Consider the following 23,486-nt stretch of genomic DNA (forward strand, 5'->3'; position numbering starts at 1 on the left):
TTGCTATATTTGAGTGTATTGCTCTTTAGCTTTTTAGCGCAACACACTGTTCATTTGTATTCAATATTATTTGATGTCGCATGTATTTGAATACATGCAACCTTAGTTCTTTGAATACACGTGTATTAAAAAATGATTGTATTCCAATGCATTTAAATACACGATTTCACAATTTGGAATTTGCTATATTCGAGTGTAGATTTTTAGTATATTTATATATTGATCTATCCTTTTGTTGTGGTTGTATTTGAATTTATTCGAGCTCCGATCTGAGATCGTCGGAAAATACACCAAATTCATATCTGAGAAAAAACCATGGCTTCCAAAGATTACCGATGGCTATGACTAATCCATTTTGGGGGGAAATGAAGATCAACAAGATAATCTATTTGGTGAACAAGAAGCTCTCTGCTGTCTTTCCCCTTTACGGTACTATTTTCATTCAGAATTTCACTGCCAATGGACAAGATCCATTTCCCCCCATAAAACCCAAGTTGATTTATCTAGAATTTTTGAATGTTGATTGTGCAGAGAGTATATGGTTTCGCTGTCTGTTTGCTCGCCAGTTTTAGTTTAATGCTCCTGGTACTAATTGGCTGCCGTGGTGCAACGGAGAGAGATAGGTGAGAGACGGCGGAAATGAGAGAGGGAACAGAGAGAGAGGGCCGAGAGGGAGGAGAGAGGTGAGGGAGAAGCTTGACACAGATAACTTTATGTACTTGTTACTTGATACAACTACGATATGTATATTAGAAAATCATTGTAGTTACGAAATATAAATAAATTAAATAGTAGCTATTATCAATAAATACTTTTTAAGAATAGCTATGGCAGGCAAAATTTCCTAAATAAAACCTATATTTGATTTATATTGAATAAATTTAGATAAATTTTATTTTAAACTTAATTTTTTTAAAAGAGTTTTGGAAAATGACAAATGTGTTATTTTGTTGTTTTATTCAAAGTTAATCTTCGGAAAAAAGATTGAGGTTATCATTTCGAAAAAATTATCTCACCTGGAGTAGTGTATGTGGTTGACTAGGTATGGAGAAGGAGAAAGGAAGCCGGAAGAAGTTTCTGGAATCGGAGCTGGCTCAGGTGTTATATACAATGCCGGTGATATAAACAGCATATTACAATAATGGTATGGATAATTTTCAAATTTTGACACTAAGTTATGAATATCTTCGTAACCAAACAAAAATGTACAAATTAAAAGCATTTAGTGTCTCAGCCACCTTCCGGGAAGAGTGTAGAGCAATCTCTTTAGTCTCTCCTTAGTCAAAAGCTTATCTTGATATGCCAACCAATGCTTAGCAAGCACTATAGTGCTCCAAACTAGATATGTCTCCCTCAATCTAGTCAAATTCCCCAGCATAGTAATGAAATGCTGGACACTAAATATATTCTAGAGCCCGTTTGGATTAGCGTTTAAAAAATAGCTATTTATACATGGGAAATTTGCAGGATTAGCCTTTGCTAGGGGTGGTCTTTAATTTTTGTCCTTCAAATTGGTGGTCTTTAACTTTTTCCCTTAATGTCCAAATTCTGCCTTAGCATGGCCAAATTTGCAAAATTTTGCCTTGCGATTTTTTTTTTTTAACTGAGTTGAAATTCAAACCTATAATCTCGGATATTAAAAAGAAAGGATAAAACTTAAAGACCACCAATTTGAAGGACAAAAATGAAAGGCCACCCCAAATGAAGGATAATCCGCGCAAAAAAAAGGTTTATACATGATCCAAAAATTAGCTATTTGAGTAAATTTTACCCGGTAATGTCCATATTGGGCCCAGCCCATTTGTTTCTTTACAGACGAGCAGTGAGTAGTAATCCATTTCACTTCACCCATCTATCTACAGAAAAAGAGAAAGTCAATCCTCCGTGAAGACGAACAGAGCAGCCACATCTTCAAGGGGTTAGGGTTTCAGATCTGAGCAAACAAAAACGTTTTAATGGCGTTGAGAAACTTGTACAAGGAGATAAAGGGCATGAAGGTGAAGGAAGTGCCAGCACACCTTAAGCCAATGCTCTCAATCGGTTACGCGAAGAATGCTATCAGAAAAGGATTGGATAATTACCATGCTAAGTACATTGAAACTAGCTCTGTCGACCCACTTCTCCATGTCTGTTTTGGAGGCATGGCTTTTTCGTACCTCGTTGCGCTTCCAGAAGAGCGACGCCACCTCGAGCATAAACAACATGGTGGACATTGATTGTCGGCCCGATTTTATAAGGTAACTGCTGTTTAACATTGATTCTGTGTTCGATTGATGTAATTATGACTTTTTTGTTCCGTTTTTATATTGGATCTGAGGTGGGGGATGCAGCTATTTAACTGTGGGTTTATCTGAACTCGGACATAAATTTATATGTAAAAATTCAATAAAATTGCAACAAATATAAGGTATGAACCCATATGTTTAAAATACAATAGTTTCAATGCTAAAAATCTCAAAGGTTGTAACCAATAGAGCTTAAATCCTCTGCATCTTCATCTGTAGGGTATTCATTAGATGCAATTACAACTTCTCTGATCAATTCCTGTACTGGATGTAATGTCGGATGTAACTATTTACCTGTGGGTTTATCTGAACACATTAATTTATATGTCACAATTAATCAAAATTGCAACAAATATTTGGCATGAACCCATATGTCTAAAATGTAATAGAATCTTAAGGTTGAAATCAATAGGGCTTGACTTCTCTGCCTCTTCATTTGTAGGCTAAAGGGATTTAATTAGATGGTCAATGTGATCGCCTTACGTTGAGGATGTTGTGATCCTATAGTTGAATATTGCTAATGTTCTTTTTATGTATAAATGCAGTTGAGATGTGTTTGTGAGGTTAAATTATAAAAAGAGGATTTGGGGATTACGAAAAACAATTTATATGTAAAATATTGTCAAGAACTGTGAAAGTAGTCCTTGGCCGCCATCGCTGTTTTATAAATTTATGGTAAAGGTATGTCTATGGTATGATACAGCCTCTCTACCCCACAAAGGTTGGGGTAAGGTCTGCGTACATGCTACCCTCCCCAGACCCCACTTGTGGGACTACACTGGGTATGTTGTTGTTGTGTGTCACTAGTATGAGAATGTGCATTCTTCGCTTATTATTTACTAGTGAAGCATCTTTTTTCCAATAGGGTTGTTCATTAGACGGAATTGCAGTGTCTAAAAGCAGATAATCAAATATCTAAGTTTGATGCTCCAGGGGAATGGTATAAAGGAGTAACATAGAGAATTGACATTGGGTGGTTGAAATGGAAAATCACTAATCCGAATTTTATGCGATAAGAAAGATGCCTATCAAAGTGAAAGGCAAGTCCTATGGAATGGTTGTGAAGCGGGCAATGTCATATACGAATGAATGTTGGGCTTCCAAGGTCTGACATATCTACGGATGTGGTCATAGAAATGCTAATTGAAGATGGATGTGTGTTCAGACATAATTGGATAAGAGTGGAAACAAACAATTCGACAACACACATAGAAGATGAAATGAGTGAATATCATTTGAGTATTGAGATGGTTTAGCATGTCTTACATTAATCTTCTGAAGCACTGTCATTAAGTGTGAAAGTATGGGGGTTGAAGATATTGAACATGACAAGTTAGACTAAATCACATAAAAGAAGTTACAAAATATTTACAATCAGACTAAGCAAAAAAAAATTGCACATTGGAAAAATAACACATATAAATGATACCAACTGTTTGAGATTAATGTCATAATCTTGTTTGCAGACTCACATTAGTCCAATACCTTTTTATTCTTGTTGAGCAGTTTGTGTGTTGGTAAACAAAGAAGATAGCCTATAGAGTTGGAGAACTTAAGAGTATTAGGATGAGATACTTCTAAATGAGAGGAAAATGGATAGTGAACAACATAGAGCCAGGCCCAATTAGCTTGGAACTGAAACTTTAAGAATTGTAGATTTTCGGTTTGTAAGGTAAATGATTTTTTAAGATCAAAATGGTCTGTTGAGGTTAATCTTTCCTGTGGAGGAAATTAGTGCAAGTTTGTTGAAGATGGTCTCAGTAAGACAGCTTAAACAGCACTGATTAATATTACGTGCTCGAAAATGCTTTTCTGTGAATAATGATCAGGTCGTTAATGGGTGGAGCTATTTGTCATTCATGAGAAATTAACTGTGTGCGCCCTTGAGATGGTTGGTTGTCTTTCGTGGAGAATCATGTTTTGTTGTAGATTCTCTATGGGAGTTTTTCCTACTGTTAATGATATTACTCCCTCCGTCTTAATTTATAAGAAGATGTTTGATTGGGTACGGAGTTTAAGAATGAAAGGAACACTTTTAAAACCTGTGGTCTAAAATAAGCCATAGATATTTGTGTGGTTATAAATCATCTCATTAAGGGTAAATGTGAAGTTTAAAGATCCTCCGTTCCAATATGAAAGAATTTTTGGAACTTTTTTTTTTTTTTTATGGTCCAAAATGAATGAATTTTTTAAAGTTTAAGTATGTATTAGTTATTTTTTTCTAAAATTACCCTTCTTTTTATGGGGTTTCATATTGCTTCATTAAATACTACTCCCTCCGTTCACTTTTACTTGTCTACTATGAATTTTGCACACCCTTAAGAAATAATAAACGAAGTGCATATTTTATCATGATACCCATGTTAATTGGTGTATAATTATATTGGATTTGGAAAATGATTTGAAATGAGTAATTAATGCTAAGGGTAAAACAGGAAAAACAAATTGTTTTTCTCTTGATATGCGAAAGTGGACAAGTAAAAGTGAAAATCTATTTTTGGAATAGCGGACAAGTAAAAATAAAATGGAGGGAGTAATCATCATGATCAAATCCCAGTATTGACTATCTCTAGTTTTAAGAAAAGTTTGGGAAGAATCAAAAGGGTAATATTGATAAATTACTCTTTGATTAATGTCTTTAAATATCTTTCTTAAGGGGTTTGTAACACCCAAAAAATTCAATTAAAAGGGTAATATTGACAAATTACTCCCTACATTCCAATATAATTGAATTTTTAGGTTGTGGCACACCTCTTAAGAAAGATATTTAAAAGACATTAATCAAAGGGTAATTTGTCAATATTACCCTTTTGATAATTCTCAAACTTTTCTTAAAACTAGAGAGTCAATACTGTGATTTGATTATGATGATTAATAATTAATGAAGCAATATGAAATCCCAACATTGACATATGTTGGCATCAATTCATCAACTATTGCTCTCTTGGAAATTTCAGTCGGATGAAGAAGATCCGATGTGAAACCATTAATCTAACATTGTTATTTAGAAAATAGCTGAAAACCCCATAAAAAAGTAGGATAATTTCGAGAAAAAAAAATTTATACTTCCTTGGATTTTGAAAAATTCATTCAACAACAACATACCCAGTTGGATCCCACAACGTGAGGTCTGGGGAGGGTAAAGTGTACGCAGACTTACCCCCCCCACCTGAAGGTAGGTAATTGCTTTCCGAAAGACCCTCGGCTAAAAGAAAACAAGGAAAAAGAGTCGATACGGACCGAAATCAAAACCATGAAAATGAGAAATAGCAAGATCAACGAAGTCATGATAAAATAACAAAGATAGATAAGATCAACACATAGAAGCAGGATAAAAATACTCCTAGTACGAGAAAGGAAACCTCGCGGCCCCCCACTAGCTCTCCACCCTGATACTCGACCTCCACCCCCTCCTATCACCGGGCCATGTCCCTGCGGTAGGAGTAACGCCATGTCCCGCCGAATCACCTCTCCCCCGGCCTTCTTTCGCCTACCCTCTCTCTCTTCGTGCCCACAACAACCTATCCTCTCACACCCTCCTCACCGGCGCATTCGCGCGCGTCTCCGCCGCACGTGGCCGAACCACCTCAACCTCCCTTCCCGCATCTTATCCACCACAGAGGCCACACCCACCTTATCCCGAATCACTTCATTCCGAATCCTATCTCTCCTGGTATGCCCGCACATCCATCTCAGCATCCGCATCTCAGCTACCTTCATCTTCTGGACATGCGCTTTCTTAACTGGCCAGCATTCCGTCCCATACAACATAGCTGGTCTAACCACCGCTTTGTAGAACTTGAAAAATTCATTCATTTTGGATAATAAAAAAAGTTTCAAAAATTCATTTATATTGAAAAGGAGGGAGTACCAAATATAGAAAGCCGCCATTCTAGACTTAATAAAGAGGAAAGAGTCACATAAATTGAGATGGAGGGATATTTACCTCATAAAAATCTCATGTCTACACTTCTATAAATATTTGTAGCATATGAATTGTATTGGTTGCTTTCTTAGAGTAACTGTCTTTTGGGTAATCAAAATACATTTGTCAGGTTATTACTTATTAGTGTGAATTATGAAAGATGTTTTACTGAGCTCTAGCATTGCTCTGGAACATGTGCATTGTTCGAGCTTGAGAACTAGCTCAGCTCATATAATACTCCTATTGCATCCAACAGTCTCACTTTGTAAGTTATTGTGGCAAGCTTAGTTGTCCATATGTACTAATTGAGTTTGAAAGATGCCACTCTCTCTTAGAGCGCAATGAAAATGAAGGGCGACATTTGAAAAGTACATTTACATGTGAACTACTAGGCAAATGTCTAGAGACTGGAGCTCTCGTAACTGTTTGAAATGTATATACATGTACGTACCTTATATTTTAATTTTAACTCATCCCCTTTTGCCTTTTGTTGACAGATTTGTTGGGAGTATGAGTAGATGGTCCAGCGAAGGACAAGCACATCTGTCTCTGTTGGTTGTTTTTACCCTCTTTCCAGTAATTGGTGTACCCTATGAGACTCATTTATGCAATACTTGGCTTATTGATTTAATAAATGTAGTCAAATACTTCTTCCCTCGCCCGTGGGAGGGATAACATGTGCCTTACCAAAACAGAGGCAGAATCTTTTTATGTGAATCAATGTTTTTTCACCCCCCATTTAAGATTTGTCCCCATGCTCTTAACAATTAAAATCATTTTTTTATGTTCTCCGCCATTTCCTTTTCGATTTATATTACTTTCTGATGACGAATCTTAGTTTTCTCGTGGCGGTTCATCTTAAAGATCGCAACGGGCATCAAAGGGTAACGATTTATGTTCGTCTGTTCAAGCTTTAATGGATAGAATTATTTGATAGGGTACCCGATGGAATTAATTGAAGTATGTTCCAGCTTGGCCCAAACATTACAGTTATAAGGATCGCAAGGGAGGTGCTTACTCGTAATTTATTCGTGGATTCTTATGGTTATGGTGAAAGACCAAACAAAATTGTTTATTGCAAGTTTGAAGTGAAGCAACTGTTGTTCAGTCTTGGAACATTTATTACACTCTCATTAAACCAAGCCTATGCCTCGTAGCAATTGCCTTAGCGACTTCTATGATTAAAAAATTATAGAAGAGAGTGCATGACAGACGACTATGAAAACCCAATGAAAGGTGCTTCAACACACTTACTCAAGTGAAGGAGTGCATAAATTATGAAACTAAGCTAGCTTCCAAGGTGCTAATTATTCACATTTATTTTACAAAGATTTTTTCATCAGAGCTCATCCGCTTGATGTTCATGATCTCTTTCTCCAAAAGAGAATGTTCTTTTTAGCTTATTCGTTGTCTTCTGCACTGCATCCCCAGCTAATTTTGCAGCTGATTTGGCGGATTCTTCTATGGCCTCTTTACTCTTGTCAAGGCTCTTTAGAACTGCTTCTTTCACCTTTTCACCTGCTGCTCCTCCTTCGTCCCTGCCTTCTGCTTCCTGGCTATCTCTGAAACTGCAGACTTTGCTCACAATCAGTCACAAACAAATTCTATATCTTGAAAAAAGACACATAACAAAGTCTAAAACATGCGTTTTAGACTTAAAAGTAAATAGACAAATAAAAGTGTTATATCAATAAGATTGCCAAGAATGGACTAATAATAAGGCCCGGTGGTGAATGAGGTGGGTTGAAAATCAGATGGCACCCTTGGGGTGTGGCTAAGGATGGCCATGGTCAGTAAAATGGATTGAGAACTGAGATAGTTACATTATTCCAGCCTAAACTAGGTGATTTTTCTTGTTTGCCCAAGTCTTGGTGGATAGAATTAGCAAATACTTTTAGGTTGACAAAGTTGAGGTGCTACGTTCAAATTTTAGAAGAAGCGAAAACCATTAGGTGACCCAGTTAGCTGGTACCTAGTATGGGAGGTATCAAATATCGTATCAAACATCCTAATTAATTGAGATGCACACAAGTTGATCCGAAAACTATGATTATAGAAAAATATGAGTGGATCAACGGTTGTAGGAACTTACTCGACGGTTGGAGGGGAAAAGTAGGCCTTGCCTTGTTTGAAGAGTGTTTCGAGTTTTCTCCAATAACTGGTTGGAGTTTGGGGGAAAGCAGTGGGGAAAGAAAACATTGTCTTGACTATCTCTATAATGGGAGGCTTACTCTTGCCCTCCTCTAGGTGGGGTTGTTGTTCTTGAAACTGCTTCTCTTCTTCTTCTTGTCCTCCTCCAACACTGCCAATAGTGTAGTGGAAGGATATGATAAACAGTAATAAGAGAAGAAACAAGGAGGAGCAGTTCCTAAATTGAAGATGGTTCTCCATATTGTTACCAAATGAGTTTAGAGGCATCGGATTAATCGATCACAAATTGATAATATGATTAGTGATAGAGTGCTAATTATACAAGCGTTGGGGACTCTCTCAAATTGCTATTTTATTGTTGGTCGACACGTTTTCACAATCTCTATGGATACACTCTACGTGGATGCTCTTGGGTTACCACTTGGCGCAGAACTGGACTGTCATGTGGTAGTCGACGTATTTCCTCTTCTTTTTTGTTCGGGGTCAGAAATATCTTTTGAAAGTTGCCCCCAGGGATTGTTTGGTTTGTTCACAAGATAATTCCGAATCTACACGGAGTTTCAGAAATAAATAAATAAAAAAAATTGAATTTTAAACCCGTGATAATATTTGTGGTTATAATATTTTGAAATTTGTGGCTTAAACATATATATCATAACAATCGCGTAATTATAAAACTTCTCATTAAGGTAATGGGAACTAATAAAGTTAATTGCTTTTAACTGTAGAAGTGAGTCATATTTTTTTTAAACAAACTAAAAAGTATGGTACACAAATTAAAACAAGAGAAGTACTAAATTATAAAATGTGGATTATATTGTACAAGAATGGGATTTATCCTGTACGCACCTGAAGATAGCGGCTGCGGATTTCTTCGTCATAAAAGAAATGTGGATTATATATAAATGATGACAGGATTATTTATTAAATATACTTTTATCACAGATGTTAGATTTATTACACTGAAAATGAGATATACAGGATGTAATATAAAATATGTATTTAGTTTTACACTAAAGGAAAAATTGGATAAACTTTTATTTTCAAATATTAATCTTAACTTAAAAAAAAAAAAAAAAAAACTTTGGAAGAAAAGCCTTGAAAGACATCTTTGTCATTTTATTGTTTTATCTCAGTATTGTTATTCTACCTTAAATGTGGTACAAAAATAAAACAACAATTGTAACAATTGTAGTATAAATAATTTTGGAATTATTTATATTAAAATAAAAAAAAATTCAACCAAACACAAACATTTTATTTCGAAGTTATTATCCTTTATCATTGTAACCAAATGACCCCTAAGATGATATCAAAAGATATGGACAGATTAGTTGAATGCGTGTTTTAGGGTCTTGCAAATTTTGGTCATCTACGCTATATCCTCACACCGTTTAGTTGATATGCCAAAAATAGGGTTGCACTCTGATCTTCATTTTCATGCATGCGAACTTCACGAATGAATCCAAAAATATGAAATCTGGTTCCAATATGTGAGACTTCGGTTGGGTATACCAATCTAGACGTCACTGAAAACGTATTATATTTCCTTTTATTTGCTCAAGTACAAATAAAATCCGACTGTACTATTTAAGTACTAAAGCTCACTGACAGGATGACTTCAGTTATTGTTACTTACTGATATGCCTAAAAAAATAAATGTGGACTTGCCATACATATAGTCGTCAACGACATTATTCGATTAATTCTTTTTCTCCTACTTTCTTCCCCTTGTCGCTGTAAGATTCACAATAGTATAACTAAAGAATGAATAGAAGGTAAGAGGAGGGGTCAAGTATAGCAGCAATACCCGTACTAGCTAGTAAAGATCAAGAATGTACATATTACATCAAAATTCAGAACAACTAATCATATGCCACAAGCTAAGTCTGGTCTACAGGACTTAATTTCACTCCTCAACTAGAAATTTACAGGTAGTTTCTACTAATTCCAGAGGGGATAGCTGGATCATGAAAGCTCGGGGCTGGTATGGTGTATCACTTGGCTGACTCTAGCTTCCTCTAGAAGACAGAAACATACCTTAACAATTCTTCAGATCCAAAGCTAAGGCCAAATTACATACCTTTTTACGTCTTTTCCTGTACACAAAGCAACATGCTAGCTGCTAAGTTTTCTTACAAGTGGGACTGATATTTACATAACATGCACATTGGCATGTAAAGCAGCAGCATACTTGTTTACCTATAATCTCCTTGCGATTCCCCTAGCACTGAAGCAAAAGCTCCACAAGAAACAACTCTCCATCAAACCTCAACCCCGAGGATTCGGCAGGCTGAAGTAAACCATCTACCATGCCACCAAAGACATACAAGTTACGACCTGAAGGATCCACACAAGCTCGGTGAAATGATCTGCCACTAGGGTTATCACCTTTGGACTTGAGTCGTCTCCACAGTTTAGTCTTTGATCTCTCTGGGCTTGGAGGAGTCCCAGACTGCATAATGGATGACACTGAGCTGATATCCAACACCCAGAAGTCATTTTTTCTGTGTCTGTAGGAATCTTCTCCTCCATAAATTAGTAGTCGTCCACCTATGATGAGATTGGCTGAGTGACCAACTCTAGGCAAGGCCAATCCGTGGGGTATATTTTGCAAGTCAAATACTAACTGTACCCATCTCCAGTGACCTTCAGATGTATCAAAGAGCCATAGATCATTAAGCACCTCATAGCCTAAACCCCTTCCGCCAAACAAAATTGTTTGGTTTCCTCCAACAAGGGTCAATGTATGTCCAGAGCGAGATGGAGGAGATGGATGAGTCACAATTTCTTGCCAAACTCCAATATGAAGATTCTCGGACAGTTCCAATACCCATGTATCTCCCAGTCGCAGGCCAGACAAACCAATCCCTCCTTGAATCAGCATCCTCCTTTTATCAATGCGACATGCAGCATGAGCACCTCTTGGTGGAGGCACAACGGAACCAACATCAAGTAGCCTCCAGGACAATGTGATACCAAATGCATCATGTACCGCTACTTGGCCAACCCATGTATCATTTTGGCGGCCCCCATGATCATTTATTCCTCCAAAGAGCACTAGACAATCACCAATCACGACACATGAATGCCCAAAGCGGCCACTTGGTATTCCTGATCCAATCTTGTTCCACTTCAAAATTTTCTTGAAGTCATTCCCAACATATGCAACCCATGTATCATCGAGATGCCTTCCTAAAGTAACAGATAACACTACTTAAGGAAGAAATATTACTCATAAGAAGCCACGATTATCTACAGATAGAAAACATCCGTTACCAAATTACTGCATATGAACCCACGATAATTTACTGTTCAACAGAGGCAATCTCATGAAAAGACCAAATAACTGAAACTTAAAGAGTCAACTATCAGGTTGAGATTAATTCAGAGTGTGACCAGATGGTTCTTCATGAAACAAGATATATTGGCTGAGCAGAGTTTGATGGCCTTTCCCTCTTTGTCTTACTTGTCTTTCGATAATGCACAAATATAATAATAGGGAATGATGAATTTACTACTGATTATGGCATGTATCTAGACGCTTGTTGTCATATGAATTCAAGTATTCATGCTCTGTGTGGTGATGAAAGAAATCTTGAGTCTGTGGTCCATGTATAACTTTAGTTCATTTCTCCCCTTAAGCCAACTCTATTGCAGTCTTCCAAAAATTCTCTTGGAAAATTGCAATTCGTTTTAGCAGCTTTTAATTACAAAAATACAGCAGAATTTGTATATGCATCCAAGAAGAGATGAAATTTGCAACCGTACTTGTGATGCTTCATGTGTAAAGTAAAGGCGAGACATTGATCACATGAATATCATTCAACTAGGTCCACTAATTAGCCTAAATAAGAGTATCCTTCCCAGTTTACGTAAATATCTAAGTAAATATAAAGATCTCAGCTCCATTAATGTAAGAAGCAGATAGCTACTAGCAATACAGAAAAAGCTATATCAAAATCGTCAGCAGCATCCTATTTTTTTCCCGAATGGAACACCTTAAGAAGAAGCGAAATGAGAGAAAAATCTAGGCTTAAACTAATCAAGAGAAAGATACCTTATTAAATCACCGTAAAAGGCTGAGCTAGTAAAAGAAAACAAGCACAATAATAAAGGGTTAACAAGACACAATGGCCAAGCATATGCACTAGCTGAGCATTAATCAATCAGAACATGAGCACAAGCAAAAATGATACTTGGAAACTGACTTAATCGAATATACCAAATTCTTTTAGCACCCATCTATATTGAGTGACTGCCTCCATTATGTTGTTGCTAGCAAATACCACCATTTTTGGTTTTGGATCTTCCAAATCATTCCCGCATTTTGACTACTTTAACATATTTTCTCATACTAATTTCAACTTTTACCTTCTCGGAGTTCATTCTCTGTTTGATTGTTGACTTAATGGTTCAGTTTTCTATATCTCCTTTTCATTTCGTTTTCAGCAGCGAGGGGTCAAGCTAAACAAGGCAAAAAAAAAAAATTTGCTACTCCTAAATCCTTTCAGATTGCAACAGAGAGGACAGACATCTTTCAAAATTGAGAGCAACCAAAACCCTTGCAAATGCAGTACTAAGATTTATGAACACCACCAACAACGACATACCCAGTGAATCCAACAGGTGGGGTATGGGGGAAGGTAGAGTGTACGCAGATCTTACCCCTACCTCGTAGAGATAGAGAGACTGCTTCTGATAGACCCTCAGCTCAAGTAAAGCATTTCAAAGCAGTTTGAAAAAGGGAAATAATGCAATACGGAAAGCAATACATAGCATTCAAAAAGAGAAACATGCGATAACTGAAGCACAAGAAACACAAGTGGTAACAGAACAGAAATCCAAGAACAAGAAACTACGAGAATACTGCTACGAACACAGCAACGATTTCAGAGTAGCAAGAAATTTAGTCCAGAAATCAAAATCTACTAAAGTTGAAAAAACACAGAATACTGACTTACCTCCTTCACAGCCACCACCAAAGAGAACTAAACAACCAGACACAAAATTAAGAGAATGAGAAGCTCTAGGCCTAGGAAGCAACAACTCTTCTCCTCCTTGTGGATTTTTCAACAACAATCTACGACAGTAAAGAGAATCCAATTGATAGATTTGCTGATAAAGCTTCTTCCAAGTAAACTGCTCTTGTTTACTATCAACGGCAAAGGATCTGAGGGCATCAATAGAAGAATTACCCCAATCTCTACGACAAAGAGATTCCCAAAAAGAGTCAGAGTAAGTTAAGGACCTGAATTTCTTACAAGTCATAGCAAAGCGAAAAATGGAATCTAAAGGTAAGAGAAGTAAGATAGAGAAGAGATGGTCTTGTGCTATTTGTGATATTGGTGATGATGATCCATTGCTTGTATAAGGAGTGCTGCTTGTAGTAGCCATGGGGGCTTTTTTTTGTTTGAGACTTGAGAGTGGACAACACACGCTGTGTTGTTGTTCTTGTTGATGCTGGTTGAGGATTTTTGTTTTGGTTCTGGTTTTTTTTTTTTTACCTTGTTGGGTGGTGTGTGGAGTTTCTGTTATTTGCTCTGGCTCGTCTTGTGTTTTTTTAGCAATAATTCACCTTATATATATACAGACCAAGTGGGTAAAATAGTTACTTTTAACACGTTCTATTAAATACTCCCTCGGTTTCAATTTATTTGAATCTATTTCTTTTTTAGTCCGAATTAAAATTAGTGACCTCTTTCCTAATTTGGAAATAAATTCACTTTATGAATGATTTACAGCACACAAATTTTGAGGGCTTATTTTTGAACCAAGTTTCAAAAAAAGTCTTCCTCTTTTCTTAAATGTAAATGCTAACAATGGGTTCATATAAATTGAAACGGAGGAAGGATGTTATTAGTCCCTCATTTCAATTTAACTTGTCCAGTGTTCTAAGGACCTGTTTCGCCATGAATTTTTTTTATTTTTTGCTGAAAAATTATTTCACTTTTATTTGAAAATTAACGTTTGGTCATGAAAATTCTAAAAACAACTTGAAGTTGTATTTGAAATTTAAAAACCACATAAAACCTTGTTTTCACTTTCAATACATTTAAACAATCAAATATTCCTAGCCAAAAATTATAACCAAACACAACTCCAACTTCAAAATTTCAAATAAAGTGAAAATTATTTGGTTTTCGTGGTCAAACACCTACTAAAAATACGTTTTCACTTTTAGCATATCAAGAGAAGATAATTTCTTTTTTCTTGTTATACCTATAGTATTAATTACTCATTTCAAGTCATTTTTTAAGTCCATTAAAACTATGCACCAATTTATATGGGCATCTTGATAAATTATGCTTTTCATTTATTATTTGTTGAGAGGTGTGCAAAGTTCATAGTGAATAAGTAAAAGTGAACGGAGGGAGTATTTTAAAAGTTACTATACTGTTATTCTCTTTGTTCTAACGTGACAGTTTTCGTTTTTTGAAATTCAAACAATGTAGCTTTGGCCGATGTTTTACAATGTATTTTATTTGTCATATTGATATGAGAAAAATTATAATTGATAATACTTTTTCGTTTGGTTTTTTAACATTTAAGCTTTAATTTTGAAATATTAAGTTAATTTAATGCAATTTAGCTTCAAAGATTAGTCAAATTGACTTCAAGAAAGATGAAAAGTGTAATATAAATTGGGATAGAGGGACTAATTTTTAGCCAATTTTTTATATGGAAAAAGCTTCGGATAAAAATGTCCAAGTAAAATACAGAACAAGTCCAGCAAATTATGCTGGAATTCAAAGGATTGAGAAGTGGAACCAAGAAAGATTCATTGGTTTTAAAAAATTATTTGAGTTTTACAATTAAGAAACGATTTATGAGGTTTAAATAATTATAAGTTTTCTTGTATCTTAATTTGAAGTATGTTTTTCCGAATTTAATTTTTGTATTAAAATAGTGGCTATTTTTAAAAATATTTTTCAAACAGTGGCTAAAAATAATACTCCCTCCGTTTTTAAATGTTTATCTTACTTTTTTTTTAATCTGTTTAAAAAAGAATGTCTCTTTCCTTTCATGACAACTCCTTAATTCCAACTTTCCACATGCTTAAGACTACAAAATTAAAATGATATTTTGGTATATTTTACACATTTTTAATTTCAGATCACAAGATTCAAAAGTTACCTTACTTTCTTAAATTTCGTACCAAATTAAAATCAGACAGATATTTTGAAACGGAGGAAATAGCAAACCTGAAAATTGGCCATTATGATTTTTACTGAGCTAGAGGGGAGAGCTAGAGCATAGCAGTAACCTATTTTTGGATTGTTCGTTTGTTTGTTTGTTAAGTGGACACTAGGACAACAAGAGTCGGGGAGGATATTTGTCATTTTGTGTTGTGCCAGAAAAATCCGTTTCATCCTCATCATCTTGGTACTAGGCAGTCCAATAGGGAGGGGACCTAGTTCACAAATCAAATGAACTCCATTGTCGTGTCGCTATCTAAATAATGTACATTCTAATCAACATTTTGTTTTAGTCTTAACGAGTCAAAGTGGGATAATCATAAGGCTAAGATTTTCCATGAGTAACCCCATTGGCCAATCAAGGGTCGAATTTCTTATTGAAATGAAGGATTTACAGATAGTGTGATTCAATTAGCACTCGTGTGATTAGATCTTTTAGTGATAATCCCAAATCTTAACAAGACCACTTCATCACCTTGCTTTGCCAAATCACGAATCTAAGTATCCACATAGTTCTAGCGTGTCTAAAATAAAGGGTTCCAAAAATAAGTTATTTTCTAGCAAACAAACACCATAATAATAAACTTACACTTTTCTCCGATCATCATTTGAAATAGTTTTCAAAATTTTAGAACATTAAATAGTGAGACAGAATTTCTTCCGGGAAAATATTTTATCGTACCAAACAAACACTAGATACTACTCTTTCAGGTCTCTTCAGACCCATACAGGAAACAAAAATAATTGCATCTACAGTTACTTCTCAGTTAGTCAACAGCTTGACGAATTGCTGAGAAAACCTATCACATTACTGGTCCTTACCAGATGAAAAATAATAAAAATAAAAATAAACAAAGTCACTTCTGGTGGCAGAAAATGCATTTCAATTAACATTCAGCACCAAACAGTAAAATCTTACGTCTGTGCAGATAATTTAGGCAAGAAAAGTGATTCTAATCCCATAATTTATTCTCTACATGGAAATTAGTAGCTGTTTGAAAAACCACCGAATTCAAGCTAATGGACTTTAGTTTAAACCTCAGCCCACAAACACCCACGCAAAAGAGGACCCTTTTTAATTGCTACAAGTTCACACTTTGTCAGGAAAATGTGATGAGAACATTCTTGAAACACCATCACCAACAACCTTACACTGCAAATTTTAAGTTGGTAGAAGTCAGTTTTCTGTAGAACTTAGCCCACCCACAACCATAACCTCTATAAGACTATAAAGTTAATACTTCCGCAGAAAAAAGTGACGAACTGATTCTTGTAACAGCATCACCGACAACCTTACACTGGCTATTCCACCTATTGTTCCGACTCCTTAAGTTAAATAGATGCATACTGCAATTTTCATTTCTGCAAATTGTAAACTCGACCTCCATTTATCAGTTTCCAGAGTGCTGCCTTGGCTTCTTCTAGTGTTTCAACTGAATGGCCTTCTTCAAATGATATTCTCTGTACGTTAAACTGCAGGAAGTAAAGTGAAAAATAAAAGTTTAAAGGGAGTGTAATGAAACAAATGACTTAAATAAGCAGCACATAGGAAGTACCTGTGCACCTTGGCGGACACGGACATCTGTCCCCTTGCTATCTATGGATATCAAAGCAGCATCATCCACCTCAGCTTCTTGCGATAAAAGATCTTTTAGAGGCTTTGAAAATAATGCATTGAGCTCCTATACGGATCACCAAACACATTCGCAGATTTAGTTGAAGAATGGGAAGGAGGTAAATGAAGCCCTGTTTCACTACTAGAACGGGAAATGCAGTCTACATATTCACTTACTTCAGAGATCTACCACTACTTATAAACATATAGCACCATGGGCACATTAATCAAGTCAATTAGTGATTATCAATTCCTCAAATTCCCAAAAACATACCTTAAGATATTGTTCGCCACCATCAACAGCAATCTTATCAGGCCGAAGTGTCTCATACTCCTGAACATCCACCCAAGCAACAGTGCCAAAGCCTCCAATGAAATATATATCGCTGTTATAATTGATAAAGCAAGTAAGTTCTTTGAGCTATAGATTGCTAATTAACCTCTCAGCAACATTCTGTAACGAGAGCTTGCCTTTTGTTTCCCCCTTTCAAATAAAACATTCAAAGAAAGTGCAGCATGGTAGATGAATCTTTTCAAATTCAAAACATGGTAGATAACTCTTCATGTTGTTGTATTCAATTAGCTGAGCCTTTTGAATTGAATCTTTTCATAAAAAATTCTGCCCACCGCAAAATTTTAAATAATCCAGTGGTGTCTTATATTATGCACAATAGCTGCGAAAATTAGGGGCCGTAGAAGGAACAGCACAGCGAAAGGATCACATGTGTCAGCTCAAAGATTTACTAAGTAGATAGGATGCTATAAGCCAGCAGAGATCCACTCTACAAGTACAAAATCATATAAGCACTAAAGCGCAGCAGAGCACAAAACTTTGAAGTGAGATGCAAGAGACTCCTGGCAGAAAAGGTGTGGAAGCGTGATCTATCCTCTTTCTGTTTCTCGACATTAACGTAATCAGATTCCAGAATGAAATTCTAAGTTTACCACTGTAGAAAGAAATTGGAAGCAAGAGAAGTCATACTGAACTGCTATAGACGGTCGAGTTCCACGAAACTGAGTTAAGCTATTAACCCAAATTGTACAGTAATAATTCACTAATAAAGAGATTAGGTTACAAACAGGTAGCATAAGAATAAAACGCTTATAATGAAAATCAATTAGTAATCCACAAGTTTGGAATATAAGGTGCACATATTAATAGTAAAAAGGCATTTGCCAGATGCCAGAATGCACACTAAGGAACTTAAGTGAAAAGATGAATTCAAAGTCAAATATTCCGAAGAGGCTCATGGTGTAAAGAGCTAGAAGTGAGAATGCACATAATAATCTGTATTCTTTTTCATTTGAAACACGAATCCAGCTAAATTACTTAGAAGGAAAGGAGCTAACCTTATATTTTGCATCCTAAAGTAAAAAAAGTTTCCCCATTGTTGAGAAGGACCTTGCTGATGTTTTGCTATATACTGCTTGTGTGCCCATTCCTGTTGAAACAATCGAGACAGTTGTTGGATAATTGTAACGTTCATAACATTTAGAGAGAATTCTATAACTTTGGCTCAGCCAACAGAATATAAGGGCAATTACAGCTTTAGTATTCAACATAAAAATAGCAGAATTCTACAACTGGCATCTGATAGCAGAGAGGGCAGCAAGTCATTCTTATTTGTTTAATTATTGGGGGACCCATCATCTCTTAGTTTCGAAGGCCACGGTTGATCCTAAAGGTTGGGGCCAGACAGATCTCTCGGTGTCAAAATAAGCAAGTTTTTTTAATTACGTAAAGTTTAGTTATATTGATAATGGAAAAAGAGAATCTACATAAAGATATGATTCCAAGGAGAACAGGAAATCGTTGAAGGGAAACTTAAGAAAATTGAGCTAGGCAGAAGAAACTTTATACACCATGCAGAAAATAAATGTCCACCTTCCCATCTTCATCTATTCCAAGATAAGCATTCCCGGAATGGACAGTTTTAAAAATGTTTTAAACCAAAAGTTACATAAGTTGTCTTTACAAGCACCATTATTACACTTCACTATGCTATTTATAGATCTATTCTAAGAAAGGAAGTCTTAAAGGAACCTATGGGCCTTGCATGTGATTTGTGAAGTTCTATATTTTTTTCCAAACAAATACCAGTACTCAACTGTTATCTTACTACCATACTAAGTCAAACACGACAATTCAACATGGGATAGATTATTGAGGAAACGAAAGGTCATTTAGTTGATCATAATAACAAAAAGATGTCACTCCTCCTCTATGTAAACTGTTCTTGACCTAGTAAATGATGAAATAATGAAATAGGATTAACTCCGTAGTCGAAGAAGTTGATAAATCAGGCTGATGATTCCATCAGCAAAGACGCCACTTAAATGAATTTGATATGACTCCTTGGAGGTCCGCTTCATACCACTTCCTTCTTCAAAGTGTATCAAATAAATCCTACCTTCCACTTACAAGAGTAGCAAGTGAAACAGGAGAGGAAGAGCGAGACCACAAGGGTCTGATGTAAGAGTTAATTCCTTTTCATATATCAACTGATCAAAATACACGGGTTGATGTGGGACGATTTACATCAGTAGAAAGCTAGAGGCATATGTGAGGCTTTTTCCCTGATGCCTTTTTTCTTTTTCTCATGTCTTTTGTTGTTATTGATTTGAACAGTATCATACAGTAAAGAACAAAATGTAAGAGACAGTTAAGGAAGACCACATAGATCCAGTGTACATGAGCATTTAAGCAACCCGAATCACATTATCTTTTAGGAGACAAAAAGGAGAGCTAAGTTGCTTAGTATTTTATGTCAGTGTATGTATTTGATGTTAATAAGAATCTGAAACTGATCACTATGTGTTGAAGAAGGCAGCTACCTGTTGATCTTCAGGTAGTGGATAGACATCACCAAATATCGTTACCCTTGCATTAGATAAACCACTCCATCCAGGGATCTAAACAGCCAAAAGTTCAAGAAACTCAGAGACATAATATAAGCCAAATGTACTTGACGTTTGCTGAAATAGATCACAAACCTGTACAACCAGTGTGCATCTTGGGTCAGCTAGCAAATTACGGGTGTGTATAGCTAATGGTGAGAACGAAAATATTGGATCTGCCAAAAGAATGAGAAATAACTAATGGAGCATTGTATGTATTATAAATAGGAAAAGACAGCATATAAATTATTGTGCAGATAACAAAGATTTGCTTAGTTGAACATCAAATATAGAACAACATTTTTACATTATTTTCAATAATTAAATATTTTTACTCCATGTTCAATTTATATACAACGTTAAGGTACGCTAATGCTGGAAACTCAATTAGTTCAAAAATATTTACCAATAATATACCAAACAATTTTCAGGTGCAGTCTAGACAAGTTTCTTAGTCTTCACCATTTTGGCACCACAACCAACAAGGAAACTCAATGCATCAAGATGAATTGATTCCAAATCGTTAGTCACAATGTTCCATTTAAAATGTTCAAAGTAGTCAACAAATGAACTTTAACCAAGACCAAAGTGATACTTTTATAAGAAAGTCTTTCTCCGTGGAAATACTAAAAAAGAGAAGAGCTTTGTTCAGCCATGTGGGGCAGCTATGCCAATTTCACATGGGGTCAAAGTGGACTACACTTATTGGTAATGAATATACTCGAAATATAGTTCTGAACTCGATTTCTTTTTTTTGATGAAGAAGTTCTGAACTCGATTTCTTATTCTAGCCTTTCTACATTTTGATCATAAGAAAACCCATGAGAAAAGTTTTTCCAAAAATTGTTCTGACTCTAGAGTAGCAACTTACGCCCCATAGAATCTGGCGCAAAATCTACAAGTGTGCCAAATGGGTAGCCTTCTCGCCGATGATGCATCCGCGACATCACTGTGCATAAATGAGCAAATCTAGCCTACAATAGTGGTGATATAACGATACATAACGATGAAAAAAAAAAAACACAAAAAGATTTTACTTTTACAAATCTCTGAAAAACTACATCTGCCAACACAGGGACTTTACCTGCTCCATTAGATTGCGGACAGCTAAGGCAGGTTTAGGTAGGCCATGAGCTGAGGTTGCACTTTGTACACCTCCAGAAATGGGAGTTCTGAAGAGACCAGCCCTTGTTCCCCCACCAGTTGAGTGCTCAAGGGGTGTAACCACTTTTGGAGCTTGATTCAAATCATTTTTGTTTGTTTCTCGTTTATCTGAATTACCCTTCAGAATATGAGAGAGTCCATCACAATAAAGCTGAACTAGCCATTTAGCATTACGAGTAATGGACTATATCAAGGAAAGAAAAGTATGATTCATCATGCAAAAGGGAAAAAATAAAATTAAAAAAAAAAAGAGATTCTTCGGAACTATTGAACTTCAATTTTTGGATGGGTAATAGTGATAAAATATCCAGGTCTACATATTCGGATCTAAAAACTTATTCATTCAGTAGAGATAACATTTTACCACACAACGTTTCTTTTTTCATTTTATCTTCTGTTGAGGGGGCATGTGGTTTGTTGCGTTTACTTGATGCACCAAAAAAACATCTTCCATGACAAAGTGGAAAACTACATATGGAAGAGTGGTAGGATCACTATTTGATCTTCTTTTAGACACATCTATGTAATATTTTGAAGAGAGGGCATTCTTGATTAACATGTATTTTATCTTATTAGGAAAGTAACTTTTTTTTTTTTTGGGGACAAGGTAACGTAAGAAAGTAACTTATTTCCTAGGCTTTAAATCACATCATAATGTGTTCAAGAAAAATACCATAATGTAGAGGACTAAACTTGAGCAATCTTTGTGTAAGTGTCTTAATAACTTGGATAGTTGTTATCTATTGTATCGTATTGTTATTTTAAATACAACATTTGTTTTAATTGTTACTTAAATTTTATTGTAGCGTATTGTTAAATTTATCGTTATATAACAACAAAAGTCGCATTTTATGTGACGACCGATTAGGTGTGTTTGCGTTGTCACCTTCTTTTTTCTCAACTTGACTTTGCTTATTATTTAATAATCCTATTTTATACTTTACCCTACCTTTTGTACTATAGTAAAGTTTATTCCTCAGATTGTTTATGTTTGGCATTATGCAACGACGGAAACGATATAATCTATCCAAACGTTGTAATCAACAAAACAATACAATTATGAAACTATGTGTAACAACCATCCAAACAAGATGTAAATATCAATTGTGCTTACGTAAGTTTTTCTTGGATAAATCTTTAGTCAGTTGCCCAAAGTATTCAGTTGCCTAAAGATACTTCTTTTTTATGAAGTAAGGGTTGCATTGAAAGGCATCAAGAAGATGCAAGAAGGTTACATCATAAAATAGGTGATAACTCCAGTTACTGCAACAGTTGCCTAAAGATACTTTGGGAATATCAAGTTGAAATATTCCTAATACCTATAAAGGGCAAATAATATTAGAAACTGACTAGCAGCAACAACAACATACCCAGTGTAATCCAACGAGTGGGGTCGGGGGAGGGTTGAGTGTACGCAGACCTTACCCCTACTTTGTTTGAGAAAAGGCTGTTTCCAATAAACTAGCTAGAGACTGTCTAGCTAATTTCAAGAATTTCATAAATGGTTCCTAGACCTTAAAGGTTAAAGGAGAAAACACAAATAAAAAGTTTGACTTTTAACGATTATCAGGAGAGAAAAAAAAAAAAGATCAGCAAACATAAACCTGAGAGGTTTTACCTGGGACAAGGAAAAAGTTGGTTCAGGAACTAAACCAAACCCATTATCATTCTCCTCTTCTTCAGAACCGGTTTCACCAGAAAGGTCAGCCCGGGTAACCACTAAACGGGTTGACCCGCCGCAAAAGGAGCTGGTAGTCGGCGGATTAAAACTAATTTTGAGATAACCAGTAGTGCTGCGCCTGTTAGACTGTTTGATGATGGATTGAAATAATGGCGGCGTTTCGGAAAACCTAGAGGAGACTAGATTTGAGCTTGTGAGGGCTGCTTCCATGGAGGAAGAGAGAGAATGCGAGGATGCCATGTTAAGAATTGGGGGCAATGTGAGCTGAAGTTAAAGAGGGAAAGAAGGTTACAAAAAAGGGAATATAAAAAAGGTTGTAGGAAAAAGGAGGAGGGCGTTTGCATAAAGCTAAAGCAATAAAGCATCATTGTGAACTTTGCCGCAGCGGAGTTTGATCGGGCCTACCGGGTTATCCGGCCCAAATAGGTAAAACATCTGTATTTCTTATTATTTGCATTATAGATGGCCATTTTGAGCGGTAAATTTTACAAAAAATGGGCACTTTCCATCCTAACTGAGAAGTATTTAACTGTCATGGAATTTCAAATATCATAATTAAAATTTTAGG

At 35.8% G+C, this 23,486-nt stretch overlaps 4 protein-coding genes across 6 annotated transcripts; 1 reads left to right on the forward strand and 3 right to left on the reverse strand.

Moving 5' to 3' along the window:
* Window positions 1-1,840: 1,840 nt before the first annotated feature.
* LOC132052139 (uncharacterized) lies at window positions 1,841-6,948 on the forward strand. The gene is made up of 2 exons (XM_059443520.1): window positions 1,841-2,237; window positions 6,708-6,948. The coding sequence occupies exon 1, from the start codon at window positions 1,956-1,958 to the stop codon at window positions 2,214-2,216; it is 261 nt and encodes an 86-aa protein (XP_059299503.1). The 5' UTR covers window positions 1,841-1,955; the 3' UTR covers window positions 2,217-2,237; window positions 6,708-6,948.
* A 473-nt stretch (window positions 6,949-7,421) lies between these two features.
* On the reverse strand, window positions 7,422-8,730 carry LOC132052140 (uncharacterized). Its single transcript, XM_059443521.1, has 2 exons — window positions 8,303-8,730; window positions 7,422-7,778 (listed from the first exon to the last, which is right to left on the reverse strand). The coding sequence occupies exons 1-2, from the start codon at window positions 8,626-8,628 to the stop codon at window positions 7,550-7,552; spliced, it is 555 nt and encodes a 184-aa protein (XP_059299504.1). The 5' UTR covers window positions 8,629-8,730; the 3' UTR covers window positions 7,422-7,549.
* A 1,429-nt stretch (window positions 8,731-10,159) lies between these two features.
* On the reverse strand, window positions 10,160-13,872 carry LOC132052142 (F-box/kelch-repeat protein At1g51550). 2 transcript variants are annotated; one of them, XM_059443523.1, is made up of 3 exons: window positions 13,326-13,872; window positions 10,564-11,556; window positions 10,160-10,460 (listed from the first exon to the last, which is right to left on the reverse strand). In XM_059443523.1, exons 1-2 carry the CDS (start codon window positions 13,756-13,758, stop codon window positions 10,586-10,588), a joined length of 1,404 nt encoding a protein of 467 aa, XP_059299506.1. In that variant the 5' UTR covers window positions 13,759-13,872; the 3' UTR covers window positions 10,160-10,460; window positions 10,564-10,585. The 2 variants fall into 2 exon arrangements, with proteins under 2 accessions (XP_059299506.1, XP_059299505.1); XM_059443522.1 differs by having other exon boundaries at window positions 10,160-11,556; window positions 13,326-13,871.
* Window positions 13,873-16,421: 2,549 nt separating this feature from the next.
* Window positions 16,422-23,239, reverse strand: LOC132052143 (uncharacterized). 2 transcript variants are annotated; one of them, XM_059443524.1, is made up of 9 exons: window positions 22,856-23,239; window positions 21,158-21,421; window positions 20,945-21,047; window positions 20,170-20,249; window positions 20,011-20,088; window positions 18,526-18,617; window positions 17,450-17,561; window positions 17,117-17,242; window positions 16,422-17,033 (listed from the first exon to the last, which is right to left on the reverse strand). In XM_059443524.1, exons 1-9 carry the CDS (start codon window positions 23,156-23,158, stop codon window positions 16,917-16,919), a joined length of 1,275 nt encoding a protein of 424 aa, XP_059299507.1. In that variant the 5' UTR covers window positions 23,159-23,239; the 3' UTR covers window positions 16,422-16,916. The 2 variants fall into 2 exon arrangements, with proteins under 2 accessions (XP_059299507.1, XP_059299508.1); XM_059443525.1 differs by having other exon boundaries at window positions 21,158-21,355; window positions 22,856-23,237.
* Between the last annotated feature and the right edge of the window lie 247 nt (window positions 23,240-23,486).

The sequence above is a fragment of the Lycium ferocissimum genome, chromosome 4 (genome assembly GCF_029784015.1).
Source record: "Lycium ferocissimum isolate CSIRO_LF1 chromosome 4, AGI_CSIRO_Lferr_CH_V1, whole genome shotgun sequence".
Taxonomy (NCBI): Eukaryota; Viridiplantae; Streptophyta; class Magnoliopsida; order Solanales; family Solanaceae; genus Lycium; species Lycium ferocissimum.

What these genes read in the sequence shown, in the direction of transcription:
- LOC132052139 (XM_059443520.1), top strand. Translation starts at nt 1,956, where the DNA reads ATGGCGTTGAGAAACTTGTACAAGGAGATAAAGGGCATGAAGGTGAAG.
- LOC132052140 (XM_059443521.1), bottom strand. Translation starts at nt 8,628, where the DNA reads ATGCCTCTAAACTCATTTGGTAACAATATGGAGAACCATCTTCAATTT. An exon ending in TTTTCCCCTCCAACCGTCGA is followed by an intron (nt 7,779 to 8,302) that starts GTAAGTTCCTAC and finishes CAAAGTCTGCAG; the next exon opens with TTTCAGAGATAGCCAGGAAG.
- LOC132052142 (XM_059443523.1), bottom strand. Translation starts at nt 13,758, where the DNA reads ATGGCTACTACAAGCAGCACTCCTTATACAAGCAATGGATCATCATCA. An exon ending in TGGTGGTGGCTGTGAAGGAG is followed by an intron (nt 11,557 to 13,325) that starts GTAAGTCAGTAT and finishes CTGTTACTTTAG; the next exon opens with GAAGGCATCTCGATGATACA.
- LOC132052143 (XM_059443524.1), bottom strand. Translation starts at nt 23,158, where the DNA reads ATGGCATCCTCGCATTCTCTCTCTTCCTCCATGGAAGCAGCCCTCACA. An exon ending in TTTAGGATGCAAAATATAAG is followed by an intron (nt 17,562 to 18,525) that starts GTTAGCTCCTTT and finishes CAATTATAACAG; the next exon opens with CGATATATATTTCATTGGAG. An exon ending in GTGGCGAACAATATCTTAAG is followed by an intron (nt 17,243 to 17,449) that starts GTATGTTTTTGG and finishes TGATCCGTATAG; the next exon opens with GAGCTCAATGCATTATTTTC.